Genomic DNA, 14,716 nt, shown 5'->3' on the forward strand with positions numbered 1-14,716 from the left:
TACCCCGCTATCCCGTTACCCCCTTACCCCGTTACCCCGCTATCCCGTTACCCTGCTATCCCGTTATGCCGCTATCCCGTTGTCCCCTTATCCCGTTACCCCCTTATCCCGTTACCCCGCTATCCCCGTTATCCCATCCCGGCCATGGCGGCCTCACAGTCGCGTCCCTGTTGCCATGGCAACAGCATCAGCCTTGCTATCGTGAGACTCTGGTACGTGCGAGAGGGGCGTGTCCGGGGCGGAGCTCCTCGCGCTGACCCCGCCCCCGGCCATGGCGGCTCCTCCCGCCGTGCGGCGCTGGCCCCGCCCCCTCCGCCATGCGGCTCCGGGTCCCGCCGGGCGCTCCCGCCGCCCTCAAGGTGCTCGCGGCCGCCGCCGCCGCCCCCGCGCCCGTGCGCCCGCACCTGGGCGGCCCCGCAGGTGAGACCGGCACGGACATGCCCCCCCCGGGCCGCACGGCCGGGCCCGCCGCCCCCGGGCCTGACCCCGGCCCTGTCCCCGCGTGGGCCTGAGCCTGAGCCTGAGCCCGAGCCCGAGCCCGAGCCCGAGCCTGAGCCCGAGCCCCAGCCTGTCCCGGTCCCTCCCCGCAGAGCGGCCTCAGGCCCCCGGGCCGGAGCTGGAGCTGCAGCTGGAGCTGGACAGCGGCACCGTCCTGTTCTCTCCCAACGCCATCTGCCAGTGAGTCCGGGGAGCCCCGGCAGCGCCCCCAGCCCTGCCCCAGAGCCCCCCCAGAACCTGCCCCGAGCCCTGCCCCAAAGCCACCCCAGAACATGCCCTGATTCCCCGAACACTGCCCCAAAGCCGCCCAAACCTCCAGAACCTGTTCTGACACCGCCTTTTCCCCCTATGCCTCCATGCATGCCCCAAAGCCCCCCAAACTTCCCTCAAACCCCCAGAACCTGCCCCGACCCCCCCTTATCCCCTGACCCCCCACCAGCCCTGCCCCAAAACCACCCCAAATCTCCCCCAGAACCTGCCCCGACCGCCCCTTATCCCCCTACCCCCCCGTGCATGCCCCAAAGCCACCCCGAGCCTCCCCCAAACCCCTCTGGACCTGCCCCCCTTCCCTCCCCCCAGGTATTTTTACCTGTGCCGGGGGGAGGAGCCCACCGACCTCACCACGCAGTGGCTGGAATGGGAGGCCACGGAGCTGCAGGTGAGAGACCCCGGTGTGCCCCTGCTGTGTCCTCGATGTGTCCCCGGTGTGTCCCCGGTGTGCCCCTGCTGTGTCCTCGATGTGCCCCCGGTGTGTCCCCGATGTGCCCCCGGTGTGCCCCCAGTGCTCGGCTCCCGGTCCCCCTGATGTGACCCCCGAGGTGTCCCCAAGGTTCTGTGCTGCCCTCTCCCCCCAGTGTGACCCCACTGTTCCCCCGGGGCTCCATGCTCCCTGTCCCCCCCGTGTCCCCTGGTGTGACCCCGCTGTGTCCCCGAGGCTCTGTGCTCCCTGTCCTCCCCGATGTCACCCTACTGTCCCCCGCTGTCCCCCGCTGTCATCCCACTCTGTTGCCCTGGTGTGACCCCACTGTGTCCCCTTATGTGACCCTGCTGTGTCCCTGGTGTGACCCCGCTGTCCCCCCGCAATGTGACCCCATTACGTCCCCGCTGTTCCCCCTAGTGTGACCCCGTTATGTCCCGGCTGTGACCCCATTATGTCCCCATTGTCCCTGATCTGTCCCCCCGGTGTGACCCTGTTATGTCCCCACTGTGTCCCCTGGTGTGACCCTGTTATGGGCCAGCAGCTGTCCCTGCTGTGCCCCTCGATGTGACCCCATTATGTCCCCGCTGTGTCCCACAATGTGACCCCGTTATGTCCCCACGATGTGACCCCATTATGTCCCTGCTGTCCCTGCTGTGTCCCCTGGTGTGACGCTGTTATGTCCCCTCTGTGTCCCTATGATGTGACTCCATCACGTCCTCACTGTGCCCCACAATGTCACCCCATTATGTCCCTTCCATCCCCCGCTGTGTCCCCACCATGTGACCCCATTATGTCCCCGCTGTGTCCCACAATGTCACCCCATTATGTCCCCTCCATCCCTCGCTGTGTCCCACAATGTGACCCCATTATGTTCCCGCTGTGTCCCACGATGTGACCCCTTATGTCCCCACAATGTGACCCCAGATGTGACCCCTTATGTCCCCACAATGTGACCCCATTATGTCCCCGCTGTGTCCCACGATGTGACCCCGTTATGTCCCCACAATGTGACCCCATTATGTCCCCGCTGTGTCCCACGATGTGACCCCGTTATGTCCCTGCAATGTGACCCCATTATGTCCCCGCTGTCCCCGCTGTGTCCCACAATGTGACCCCATTATGTCCCCGCTGTCCCCGCTGTGTCCCGCACTGTGACCCCATTGTGTTCCCACGATGTGACCCCGTTATGTCCCCACAATGTGACCTCATTATGTCCCCGCTATCCCCGCTGTGTCCCGCAATGTGACCCCATTATGTCCCCACGATGTGACCCCGTTATGTCCCCTGTGTGTCCCCAGCCGGCGGTGGCCGCTGCCCTGTACCTGCGGCTGGTTCAGGGCCGGGCGGGCCCCGAGGCCCTGGGGCTCCTGCAGCCCCTCCTGGCTCACCTGGAGCAGCACCTGGCCCGGAGCGGCACCTCCCACCTGGCCGGGGTGAGTGAGGGCGTGGGGATGGGCTCGCTGCCACCTGCGGGACAGGGGTGGCCCCAGGTGTGTCCCCAGCCCTGTCCCCAGGTGTGCCTGAGGAGGGGAGGGTGGGACACTGCTGACCCCGGGGTGGAAAACGGCCCCAGTGCCTCCCAGTCCCTCCCAGTGCCACCCTGCAGCTCCCAGTGCTGCCTTCACCTGGCAGCACCTCCCAGTGTCCCCAGCTTGTCCCAGCTGGTCACACTCCCAGTCCCTCCCAGTACTCCCAGTGCCCCAGTTCACTCTCCCAGTGCCTCCCAGTGCCCCAGTTCACTCTCCCAGTGCCCCAGTTCACACTCCCAGTCCCTCCCAGTCCCTCCCAGTGTCCCAGTTCACACTCCCAGTCCCTCCCAGTACTCCCAGTACTCCCAGTTCACACACCCAGTCCCTCCCACTCTCCCCAGTTCACACTTCCAGTCCCTCCCAGTACTCCCAGTTCACATTCCCAGTCCCTCCCAGTCCCTCCCAGTTCACCCTCCCAGTCCCTCCCAGTGCCTCCCAGTACTCCCAGTTCATACTCCCAGTCCCTCCCAGTCCCTCCCAGTCCCTCCCAGTACTCCCAGTGCCCCCAGTGCCCTCCATGTCCCTGTGTCCCCAGGACGCCGCCTCGGTGGCTGACGTGGTGGTGTGGGGCAGCCTGTTCCCAGTGCTCCAGGACCAGACCAGTCTGCCCAGTAAGAGCGGCCGGGGGGGGGCTCCGGGGGGCGCGGGGGGGTCCGTGCCGGGCCGGGCTGACCCCCCCACGTCCCCCCCTGTGTCCCCCCTGCCCAGGTGAGCTGCAGGTGCTGCGCTCCTGGTTCGGGGCCGTGTCGGCGTCGGAGCCGTGCCGGGCGGCGGCCGCGCTGCTGCCGGAGGCGCTGCGGGAGCTCCGGGGACACCTGGCCCAGCACCCCCCGCACCTGCCCGGGCCCCCCCGCGAGCCCCAGGTGCGGCCCCGCCCCGGGGGGGAGGGCGGGGCGCAGGTGGGCGTGGCCCCTCTCACCTGGTGCCCGCAGCAGGACGAGGAGAGCCCCGAGTGGGCGCTGACCGACGACGACATCGCGGCCGCCGTGGAGATCTGGGCACGGGGCCCCGCGGCGCTGCCGCCGCCCCGGGAGCCACAGACACCTGTGTGAGTGAGGGGGGACAGGTGTGGGACAGGTGTGACACCTGGCACCCAGGGGACACTCACCTGTGTGAATGAGGGGGGACAGGTGTGACACCTGACATCCAGGGGGCACTCACCTGTGAGAGTGAGGGGGGACAGGTGTGACACCTGGCACCCAGGGGACACTCACCTGTGGGAGTGAGGGGGGACAGGTGTGGGACAGGTGTGACACCTGGCACCCAGGGGACACTCACCTGTGTGAATGAGGGGGGACAGGTGTGACACCTGACATCCAGGGGGCACTCACCTGTGGGAGTGAGGGGGGACAGGTGTGACACCTGACATCCAGGGGGCCCTCACCTGTGTGAGGGGGGACAGGTGTGGAACAGGTGTGACACCTGACATCCAGGGGGCACTCACCTGTGAGAGTGAGGGGGGACAGGTGTGCGACAGGTGTGCCCAGGGGCCACTCACTCACCTGTGTGAGTGACTGTGTGCCCAGGTGGTGCTCACCTGTGTGCCCGGGGGCACTCACTTGTGGGAGGGAGGGAGGGAGGGAGTGCCCAGGTGGCACTCACCTGTCTGAGTGCCCAGGGGTGTGTGGACAGGGGGACGCTGCCCTGACCCCCCCTCCTGGCCAGGTTACCTGTGGCAGGTGAGCGGAACGTGCTGATCACCAGCGCCCTGCCCTACGTCAACAACGTCCCTCACCTGGGCAACATCATCGGCTGCGTGCTCAGCGCCGACACCTTCGCCAGGTGAGCCTGCGGGACCCCGGCTGGGGCTGCACAGGGGGGACAGGTGTGAACACCTGGGGGCTGTGCTGTGTGAACACCTGCACAGGTGGGACAGGTGTGAACACCTGGGGGCTGTGCTGTGTGAACACCTGGGGGCTGTGCTGTGTGAACACCTGCACAGGTGGGACAGGTGTGAACACCTGGGGGCTGTGCTGTGTGAACACCTGCACAGGTGGGACAGGTGTGAACACCTGGGGGCTGTGCTGTGTGAACACCTGCACAGGTGGGACAGGTGTGAACACCTGGGGGCTGTGCTGTGTGAACACCTGCACAGGTGGGACAGGTGTGAACACCTGGGGGGCTGTGCTGTGTGAACACCTGGGGGGGCTGTGCTGTGTGAACACCTGCACAGGTGGGACAGGTGTGAGCACCTGGGGGGCTGTGCTGTGTGAACACCTGCACAGGTGGGACAGGTGTGAACACCTGGGGGCTGTGCTGTGTGAACACCTGCACAGGTGGGACAGGTGTGAACACCTGGGGGCTGTGCTGCCTGCACAGGTGTTACAGGTGTTACAGGTGTTACAGGTGTCCTTGCCCAGGTGTTACAGGTGTTACAGGTGTCCATGCCCAGGTGTTACAGGTGTCCTTGCCCAGGTGTTACAGGTGTCCTTGCAGCTGTCACAGCTGTCCACACACATGCTCATGCTCAGACATTACAGGTGCCTCTGCAGGTGTCACAGGTGCTCATGCCCAGGTGTCACGGGTGCCCCCACAGCTGTGACAGCTGCCCACACGCAGGTGTGACAGGTACTCACTGCCAGGTTTGCCAGGTCCCCCAGAGGTGTGCCAGGTGCTGAGCCCCAGGCATGCCTGCTGCTGAGCCACAGGTGTTCCTGGTACTGAGCGCAGGTGTGCCAGGTGCTGAGCCCCAGGTGTGCCAGGTGTGCCCAGTCCTGAGGCCAGGTGTGCCTGGTGCTCTGTGTCCCCTGCTGAGCCCCAGCTGTGCCCATGCTGAGCCCAGGTGTGCCTGGCAGTGAGCTCAGGTGTGCCAGCCATGCCTGTGCTGAGCAGGTGTGCCCATGCTGAGTGCAGGTGTACACAGGTGCTGAGTGCAGGTGTGCCAGCCATGCCTGTGCTGAGCCCCAGGTGTGCCAGCTGTGCCCACTGTGCCCGTGCTGAGCAGGTGTGCGCAGGTACTGAGCCCAGGTGTGCCCATGCTGAGTGCAGGTGTGCCAGCTGTGCCCGTGCTGAGCCCAGCCATGCCTGCCATGCCCATGCTGAGCGCAGGTGTGCCCATGCTGAGTGCAGGTGTGCCAGGTGTGCCCGTGCTGAGCCCAGCCGTGCCCGCCATGCCCATGCTGACCGCAGGTGTGCCCAGCACTGAGCGCAGGTGTGCCAGGTGTGCCCGGCACTGAGCCCAGGTGTGTGCAGTTTCTGAGCCCAGGTGTGCCCGGCACTGAGCACAGATGTGTGCAGGTACTGAGAAGGTGTGCCAGGTGTGCCCGGCACTGAGCCCAGGTGTGCCCGGCACTGAGCCCAGGTGTGCCAGGTGTGCACAGGTTCTGAGCGCAGGTGTGTCAGGTGTGCCTGGCACTGAGCGCAGGTGTGCCCAGTTTCTGAGCCCAGGTGTGCCAGGTGTGCGCAGTTTCTGAGCCCAGGTGTGCCCGGCCCTGAGCCCAGTGTGCGCAGTTTCTGAGCCCAGGTGTGCCAGGTGTGCCAAGTGTGCCCAGCCCTGTGCCCAGGTGTGGTGCCAGGTGTGCCAGGTGTGCCCGGCCCTGAGCCCAGGTGTGCCAGGTGTGCCCATGCTGAGCCCAGGTGTGCGCAGGTACAGCCGGCTGCGGCGCTGGAACACGCTGTTCGTGTGCGGCACGGACGAGTACGGCACGGCCACGGAGACGCGGGCGCTGCAGGAGGGGCTGAGCCCCCGCGAGCTCTGCGACCGCTACCACGCCCTGCACGCCGACATCTACACCTGGTTCCGCATCTCCTTCGACCACTTCGGCCGCACCACCACGCCCCAGCAGACCAGGTGAGAGCCTGGGCGCCAGGTGAGCGCCCAAGGGCCAGGTGAGGCTCAGAGCAGGTGAGTCCCTGAGGGCCAGGTGAGAGCCTGGGCACCAGGTGAGCGCCTAAGGGCCAGGTGGGCACCCAGACCAGGTGAGGCCCCAAAACAGGTGAGTGCCTCGATCAGGTGAGCCCCCCAGACCAGGTGAGCCTCAGCAAACCAGGTGAGCCCTTACAGGCCAGGTGAGGCCCCAGACCAGGTGAGGCCCCAAAACAGGTGAGTGCCTCGATCAGGTGAGCCCCCCAGACCAGGTGAGCCCTTGTGGGCCAGGAGAGCTCCTAGACCAGGTGAGCCCCCCAGACCAGGTGAGCCTCAGCAAACCAGGTGAGCCCTTACAGGCCAGGTGAGGCCCCAGACCAGGTCAGCCTCAGCAGACCAGGTGAGCCCCTCCGGGCCAGGTGAGCCCCCAGACCAGGTGACCCATTTTGACCAGGTGACCCATTTTGACCAGGTGAGCTCCTAAGGACCAGGTGAGCCCCACCTGTCCTGGGGGTACCTGTGCTAACGCGCTCTCCCTTCCCTGGGCCAGGATCGCCCAGGACATCTTCCAGCGGCTGCTGGCGCGGGGCTTCCTGCTGCAGGACACGCTGGAGCAGCTCAGGTGCGAGAGCTGCGGGCGCTACCTGGCCGATCGCTTCGTGGAGGGCACCTGCCCCTTCTGCGCCTACGCCGAGGCCCGCGGGGACCAGTGCGACAGGTGCGGGAAGCTCATCAACGCCGTGGAGCTGCAGGTGCGCGGCAGCCCCGGGACCCCCGCGCCACCTGCGGGACCCCCTCTCGCCTTTGGGGACACTGTGACCTTTGGGGATCCCCCACTCCACCTGTGGGGACCCCCCCTCACCTGTGGGGACCCCCCAGCTCCACCTGTGGGGACCACCTCATCTTTGGGGATCCCCACTCCACCTGTGGGGCTGCTCTCACCTGTGTGCACCTCCCTAACTCACCCTTGGTCTTCCCCTCTCTGGGTAACACCCCTTGCCCCACCTGTGGGGATCCCCCACTCCACCTGTGGGGACCCTGTGACCTTTGGGGACCCCCACTCCACTTGTGGGGACCCCCCACTTCCCCTCACCTGTGTGCACCTCCCTCAATTGCCCTGAGGCCTTCCCTTCCCACTTTACCCCTTGCCCCACCTGTGGGGACCCCCTCACCTTTGGGGACCTCCCTTGCTCGCCCTGGGCCCTCCCCTCCCACTTTTGGTAACACCCCTTGCCCCAGGTGGGGACCCCCCAGCTCCACCTGTGGGGACACCACTCCCCTCACCTTTGGGGACACCATTCCCCTCACCTGTAGGCCCCCACTCCCCTCACCTGTGGGGACCCCACTCCCCTCACCTGTGAGGACCCCCCTCCCCTCACCTGTGCACCCCCACTCCCCTCACCTGTGGGGACCCCCCTCCCCTCACCTCTGTGGGCCCCCACTCCCCTCACCTGTGCCCCCCCCCACACTGGGCCCCCCCATTTTCCCCCAGAACCCCCAGTGCAAGCTCTGCCGTGGGACCCCGGTGGTGACGCCCACCCAGCACCTGTTCCTGGACCTGCCCAAGGTGAGCAGCACCCGGAGGGGGGGCAGTGAGGTGGGGCTGGGTCCCTGCAGGGTGCCCAGGTGTCCCACCCGTGTGTCCCCCACAGCTGGAGGGGCAGCTGGAGGCGTGGCTGGAGCGCACCTGGGCCGCAGGTGAGTGGACGGCCAACGCGCGGCACATCACGCGCACCTGGCTGCGCGACGGGCTCAAACCGCGCTGCATCACCCGCGACCTCACCTGGGGCACCCCCGTGCCCCTCGACGGCTTCCGGGACAAGGTGGGTCCCCCCCGGTGCCCCTGCTGGGCGCTCCCTGCCGGGCTCACCTGCTCAGGTATTTCCCGCCCTCCCCCAGGTGTTCTACGTGTGGTTCGACGCTCCCATCGGGTACCTGTCCATCACCGCCACCTACACCGAGCACTGGGAGCGCTGGTGGAAGAACCCCCAGCAGGTGGGAGGAGCCAGGTGATGGTGCAGGTGGGGACAGAGCAGGACACCTGGCTGACATCTGCACCTGTCCCCGTTCCCTGCCAGGTGGAGCTCTACAACTTCATGGCCAAGGACAACGTCCCCTTCCACAGCGTGGTGTTCCCCTGCTCGCTGCTGGGCGCCGACGACAACTACACCCTGGTGAATCACCTGATCGCCACAGGTACGGCCAGGTGGGGCCACAGGGGTGAGGGGTCCCAGGTGTGAGCAGTCCCCAGGTGTGGGGAGCCCCAGGTGTGAGCAGTCCCCAGGTGTGGGGAGCCCCAGGTGTTGGGGAGACCCAGGTGTTGGGGAGCCCCAGGTGTGGGGAGCCCCAGGTGTGATGGGTCCCCAGGGGAGACCCAGGTGTTGGGGAGAACCAGCTGGGGTGGGTCCTCAGGTGTTGGGGAGTGTGACGGTGTTTGCAGGGGCCCGAGGATGAGGGAAGAGACGAGGATCTGACTCCATGTTTCAGAAAGCGAATTTATTATTTTATTATATATATTATATTAAAAAAAAATTATATGTTAAAACTATACTAAAGGAATAGAAGAAAGGATTTCATCAGAAGGCTGGCTAAGAATAGAATAGGAAAGAATGAATAACAAAGGTTTGTGGCTCAGACAGAGAGCCCGAGCCAGCTGGGCTGTGATTGGCCATTAATTAGAAACAACCACATGAGACCAATCCCAGATGCACCTGTTGCATTCCACAGCAGCAGATAACCATTGGTTACATTTTGTTCCTGAGGCCTCTCAGCTTCTCAGGAGGAAAAATCCTAAGGAAAGGATTTTTCAGAAAATATCATGGCTACAGAGGAGCCCTAGCTAGCTGGGAGGGGTCCCCAGGTGTGAGGGGTCCCCAGGTGTGAGGGGTCCCCAGGTGTGAGAGGTCCCCAGGTGTGAGAGGTCCCCAGGTGTGAGGGGTCCCTAGGGGAGACCCAGGTGTTGGGGAGCCCCAGCTAGGAGGGGTTCCCAGGTGTGGAGGAGCCCCAGTTGGGAGCAGTCCCTGGGTGTGGGGTCCCCAGCTGGGAGGGGTCCCCAGGTGCAGAGGAGCCCCAGGTGTTGGGGGTCCCCAGGTGTGAGGGGTCCCCAGGTGTGAGGGGTCCCCAGGTGTGAGGAGCCCCAGGTGTGAGGGGTCCCCAGGTGTGAAGGATCCCCAGGTTTGGGGGCTCCCCGCTCCCCCTGCCACGCCTGGGGCCATCTCCTGCCTGGGAGGGCCCAGCCCCCAGGTGGGTGCTCACCTGTCCCAGAGTACCTGAACTACGAGGACGGGAAGTTCTCCAAGAGCCGGGGCGTGGGCGTGTTCGGGGACATGGCCAAGGACACCGGGATCCCGGCCGACGTCTGGCGCTTCTACCTGCTCTACCTGCGGCCCGAGGGCCAGGACAGCGCCTTCTCCTGGGCCGACCTCATGCTCAAGAACAACTCTGAGCTGCTCAACAACCTGGGCAACTTCATCAACAGGTGAGGGACGCTGCTGGGGAGAGGGCTGGGCCACAGCTCTGCTCACACCTGTCCCCAAACTGTCCCCAGACTGTGCTCACACCTGTCCCCAGACTGTGCTCACACCTGCCCCCAAGCTCTGCTCACACCTGTCCCCAAGGTGTCCCTGGGCTGTGCTCACACCTGTCCCCAAGCTGTCCCCGGGCTGTGCTCACACCTGTCCCCACCCGTCCCTGGGCTGTGCTCACACCTGTCCCCAAGCTCTGCTCACACCTGTCCCCAAGCTGTCCCTAGGCTGTGTTCACACCTGTCCCCATCCCACACCTGTCCCCAGGCTGTGCCCACTACTGTCCCCAAACTGTCCCCGGGCTCTGCTCACACCTGTCCCCAAGCTCTGCTCACACCTTTTCCCTAACTGTCCCTGGGCTGTGCTCACACCTGTCCCCAACCTCTCCCCAGGCTGTGCCCACTCCTGTCCCCAAGCTCTGCTCACACCTGTCCCTGGCTGTGCTCACACCTGTCCCCATCCCACACCTGTCCCCACCCATCCCAAGGCTGTGCTCACACCTGTAACCCCTGTCCCTGGCTGTGCTCACACCTGTCCCCACCTGTGCCCCCCGTGCCAGGGCTGGCATGTTCGTGTGCAAGTTCTTCGGGGGCACCGTGCCGGCCATGGCGCTCACGGCCGAGGACCAGCGGCTGCTGGCGCGGGTCACGCTGGAGATGCGCCAGTACCACCAGCTGATGGAGAGAGTCCGGTGGGTCCTGGGGGTCCCAGAGCCCGGGGGGGGGGTTCAGAGCCTGCCCTGCAGGTGCTCAGCCCCACCTGTGCCCCCCTGTGCCCCCCCAGGCTCCGTGACGCGCTCAGGTGCGTGCTCGGCATCTCCCGCCACGGCAACCAATACATCCAGGTGAACGAGCCCTGGAAACGCATCAAGGGCGACGAGAGGGACAGGTGGGGATGGATGGATGGATGGATGGATGGATGGATGGATGGATGGATGGATGGATGGATGGATGGATGATAGATGGATGGATGGATGGATGGATGGATGGATGGATGGATGGATGGATGATGGACGGATGGATGATGGATGGATGGATGGATGGATGGATGATGGACGGATGGATGATGGACGGATGGATGGATGGACGGATGGATGGATGGATGGATGATGGATGATGGATGGTTGGATGATGGATGGATGATGGATGGATGATGGATGGATGGATGGATGGATGGATGGATGGATGGATGGATGGATGATGGATGGATGGATGGGTGGATGGATGGATGGATGATGGATGGATGATGGATGATGGATGGATGGATGGATGATGGATGGATGATGGATGGATGGATGATGGATGGATGATGGATGGATGGATGGATGGGTGGATGGATGGATGATGGATGATGGATGGATGGATGATGGATGGATGGATGGATGGATGGGTGGGTGGATGGATGGATGGATGATGGATGGGGCACTTGGGGACAGGGAAGGGGCACAGCTGGGCATTGGGGGCACTGGAGGAGGGCACAGCCACGAAGAGCAACCGGGGGTACCATGGAGGGGTCCCCACTCCTGGCTCTTGTCAGGGTGGGGCTGGCACTGGTGGGGGGCACAGGGCAGGCATGGAGTGAAGCCAGGAGCTGGGGGGACACGGGAAGGTCCCTGGGCACCGGTACTGACCAGGGAGGGGGGCGAGGCTGGGACACAGGGGGCACAAGGGGCACTGAGGTGTCCCCCCAGGCAGCACACAGACACAGGGCCTTGGGGTCACTGAGCAGGGGGGGTCACAGGGGTGTCACAGAGATGTCACTGAGCAGGGAGGGTGCAGGACACGGGGGTCACCGATCTGGGAGGGTCACAGAGGTGTCACCGAGCTGTCCCCACCGCAGGCAGTGCAGTACACGGGGGTCACCGATCTGGGAGGGTCACAGGGGTGTCACAGAGATGTCCCCACCGCAGGCAGCGCGCAGGGACGGTGACAGGCGTGGCTGTGAACCTGGCGGCCGCTCTGGCCGCGCTGCTCCAGCCCTTCGTGCCTGGGGTCAGCGCCGCCATCCAGAGCCAGCTCCGCATCCCCCCCGAGCGCTGCGGCCTCGGGCCCGGCCTCACCTGCACCCTGCCCGCCGGGCACCGCGTTGGCACGGTACGGCACGGCCCGGGGAGGGCAGGGCAGGCCCTGCCTGGGGGGGATCCCCAGGTGCTGCCCCCCCAGGTGTGACCCCTCTGTCCCTGCTGGCGCCAGGTGAGCCCCCTGTTCCAGAAGCTGGAGCCTGAGCAGGTGGAAGCCCTGCGGCAGCGCTTCGGGGGCGGGCAGGTGAGTGGGGGCTCAGGTGACCCCCCCCCCCCCCCAAAGCTCCCCCATTTCGGGCACCTGCAGCCCCACCCCCCATCCCTCCCCTCCCCATTCCCAGTCCAAAGGTGTTGCTGTAGAGCCCCAGGTAACTCCTGGTGCTGCCCCAGGTGAGCTGCACCCGCCTGGAATAGCAGTGACAGGAGCTTCCCCGCATCTCTTCCTCTTCCAGGCCAAAGAGCCTCCCCCGGCCTCAGCCCCCCCTCCAGCCCCCAACACCTCTGTGGCTCCAGGTGACCCCAAACTGATCCAGGAGCTGACGGAGCAGGTGACCAAGCAGGTGAGGGGGCACAGGGCATGGGGCACACACTGCCATGCCTTTAACCCCCAAATCCTCATCACACCTTCCAATCCTTCCTCCCACCTGTCCAGGGCAACCTGGTGAGGCAGCTGAAGGCTGCCCAGGTGGAGAAGGCCCAGGTGAACGCCCAGGTGGCCAAACTGCTGGAGCTGAAGCAGCAGCTGGCGCTGGCCGAAGGCCGCAGCCCCGAGGTGCCCAAGGGCAAGCGGAAGAAGTAGCCCCAGTACCCAGACTGGGACATCCCGAGGAGCGGCCCCAGTGCCTCCAGTAACCAAACTGGGCCGTGCTGGGTGTGGTTGGATGTGTGTAATAAACGACGAGAGCTGTACAACGGCGTGGAGCAGCTGCATCCACTTGTCTGTCCGTAATGTCCATCTGTCCATGGGGCTGCCCCCGCAGTCCGTGGGGCAGCAGAGTCCTTGTCCCGCTGTCGCTGTGCCCGGTGCGTGTCCCGGGGCAGCCGCTACACCTGGCGCAGGTTGACGATGCGGTCGATGAGCGCGGCCCGGGTGCGCTGCACCTCCGCGCTCAGCCGCTGGATCTCGGCGCGGAGCCGCTCGTTGTGCGCCGTCAGCTCCCGCACCCGCCGCTCCCCGTCCCGCTGCCGGGGGGCCCCGGCGCCGCCGCGCCGCTTCCTCCGCGCCCCCCGCGCCTTCTCCTCCTCTTCCTCCTCGGCGGGGCCCGGCCGGGCCGGGGCGCTCCCGCCGGGGGCCGCGGCCGGGGCTTCCTCCGGAGCCGCTCCCTCCGGCCCCAGCAGTTGCAGCAGCTCCTCGGCCAGAGCCAGGTCCAGCCCGCAGCCGCCCGGGCCCGGCTCCTCCTGCGGACAGAGCGGAACCGGGGCCGGTGATGGATGCAGGGGGAACCGCGCCCGCCGCCCCGGGGGCGCTGCCGGCCCCGCGCTCACCTGCTCGGGCCCCCAGGCGGGGGCGGCCCCGGGCGGCTCCGCCGCCAGCACCTCCTGCAGGTCCTGGTACCACCCGTCCAGCTCCCAGCCGGGGGGGCCGCCCGGCCCCCACAACCCCTCGGCCGCCATCGTCACCTCGGGCCCGGCGCGGGCTGCGGGAGGGACGGGAAGGGAGTGAGGGGTGATCCGGGCGGGACCCCCGGTGCCCCGGACACAAAGGGGGGTGTGCATGGCGGGGGTGGCCCCTTACCTGCTCTCAGGTGTGGTGGTCGGCGAGGACGCACTTTCTCCTCGATGCCTGGGGAAGGAGGAGGGGGTGCTCTTAGGACCGGTGATCCCCGAGCGGGGGCTCGCCGGGGCTCGGGGCCCCCGTCCCGTCCCGGGACCGAGCGGAAACCCTCGGCCAGCGCCCCCCGCGCCCTCCCCGCACCTTCCTGGGTGGTCCCGGCTCCCCCCGGCCCCGCTCCGCTCGCTGCCCCCGGTTCATCCTCGTCCGCATCGTCCCGCGCTGCGCCCCGCCCCCCGCGCCGCGCCGCTTTAAGGGCAGCATGACGCAACGCTCGCGCCGGCGACAGCCAATGGGCGCGCGGGAGCCGTGACTGGCAGGAGAGCACCAACCAATAGGAGTGCGGCGGGGGCGGGACGAGCGGCACTGCCCAGCGCGAGGGAGGGGCGCGCGGGGAGTCACGCGGGGATGATGCAATGGCGGGAAATGGGCCACGCCCCCCAGCGGGCACGGGGCGAGGGGCGGGGCTTGCCGGGAATGGGCGGGGGTTATGGGGAGTGGGCGGGGCCTCGGTGCCACCGGGTCTCGTTCCCCCCGCCGGGATTAACGGGAGGGGGAAAGGGAGGGGGGGTCTCAGTCCCCCCACCCCCTCCCCTTCACCGCGCGTGGGGGGCACCGGGCGAGGGGGACACTGGGGGCTCCGGAGCTGGGAGGGGCTGGGGGCACCCGTGGGGGCAGAACTGGCGCCATTGCGGGGCTCCGGCTGTGGGTGGGGGCTGCAGCACCCGTGCAAGGGCTGGGGGCACTCCCGGGACCCCTCTCCTGTCTGTGGGGTCCAGCCGCCCCCAGCCCCTCATCCCTGTGGGGTCCCACAGATTCCCCCCCGCGGTGTCCCCCCAGTCCCAGCACTGCCCACCCCCCCCGTGTCC

The 14,716-nt window shown here is 66.6% G+C and overlaps 2 protein-coding genes across 5 annotated transcripts; one reads left to right on the forward strand and one right to left on the reverse strand.

Moving 5' to 3' along the window:
• Nucleotides 1–317: 317 nt before the first annotated feature.
• MARS1 (methionyl-tRNA synthetase 1) lies at nt 318–12,988 on the forward strand. Of its 4 annotated transcripts, none has more exons than XM_066567709.1 (21): nt 318–420; nt 591–678; nt 1,078–1,156; nt 2,497–2,631; nt 3,263–3,338; nt 3,436–3,590; nt 3,660–3,775; nt 4,393–4,509; nt 6,314–6,517; nt 7,083–7,284; nt 8,025–8,099; nt 8,185–8,355; nt 8,432–8,527; nt 8,611–8,728; nt 9,797–10,010; nt 10,616–10,747; nt 10,840–10,944; nt 11,966–12,149; nt 12,249–12,320; nt 12,529–12,636; nt 12,729–12,988. In XM_066567709.1, exons 1-21 carry the CDS (start codon nt 318–320, stop codon nt 12,873–12,875), a joined length of 2,697 nt encoding a protein of 898 aa, XP_066423806.1. In that variant the 3' UTR covers nt 12,876–12,988. The 4 variants fall into 4 exon arrangements, with proteins under 4 accessions (XP_066423806.1, XP_066423807.1, XP_066423805.1 ...); XM_066567710.1 differs by having other exon boundaries at nt 3,663–3,775; XM_066567708.1 differs by having other exon boundaries at nt 3,436–3,775.
• On the reverse strand, nt 12,949–14,061 carry DDIT3 (DNA damage inducible transcript 3). Its single transcript, XM_066567712.1, has 4 exons — nt 13,992–14,061; nt 13,812–13,859; nt 13,562–13,713; nt 12,949–13,474 (listed from the first exon to the last, which is right to left on the reverse strand). The coding sequence occupies exons 3-4, from the start codon at nt 13,688–13,690 to the stop codon at nt 13,121–13,123; spliced, it is 483 nt and encodes a 160-aa protein (XP_066423809.1). The 5' UTR covers nt 13,691–13,713; nt 13,812–13,859; nt 13,992–14,061; the 3' UTR covers nt 12,949–13,120.
• Nucleotides 14,062–14,716: the final 655 nt, after the last annotated feature.

Source organism: Molothrus aeneus, chromosome 30 (assembly GCF_037042795.1).
Source record: "Molothrus aeneus isolate 106 chromosome 30, BPBGC_Maene_1.0, whole genome shotgun sequence".
NCBI classification, from domain to species: Eukaryota; Metazoa; Chordata; class Aves; order Passeriformes; family Icteridae; genus Molothrus; species Molothrus aeneus.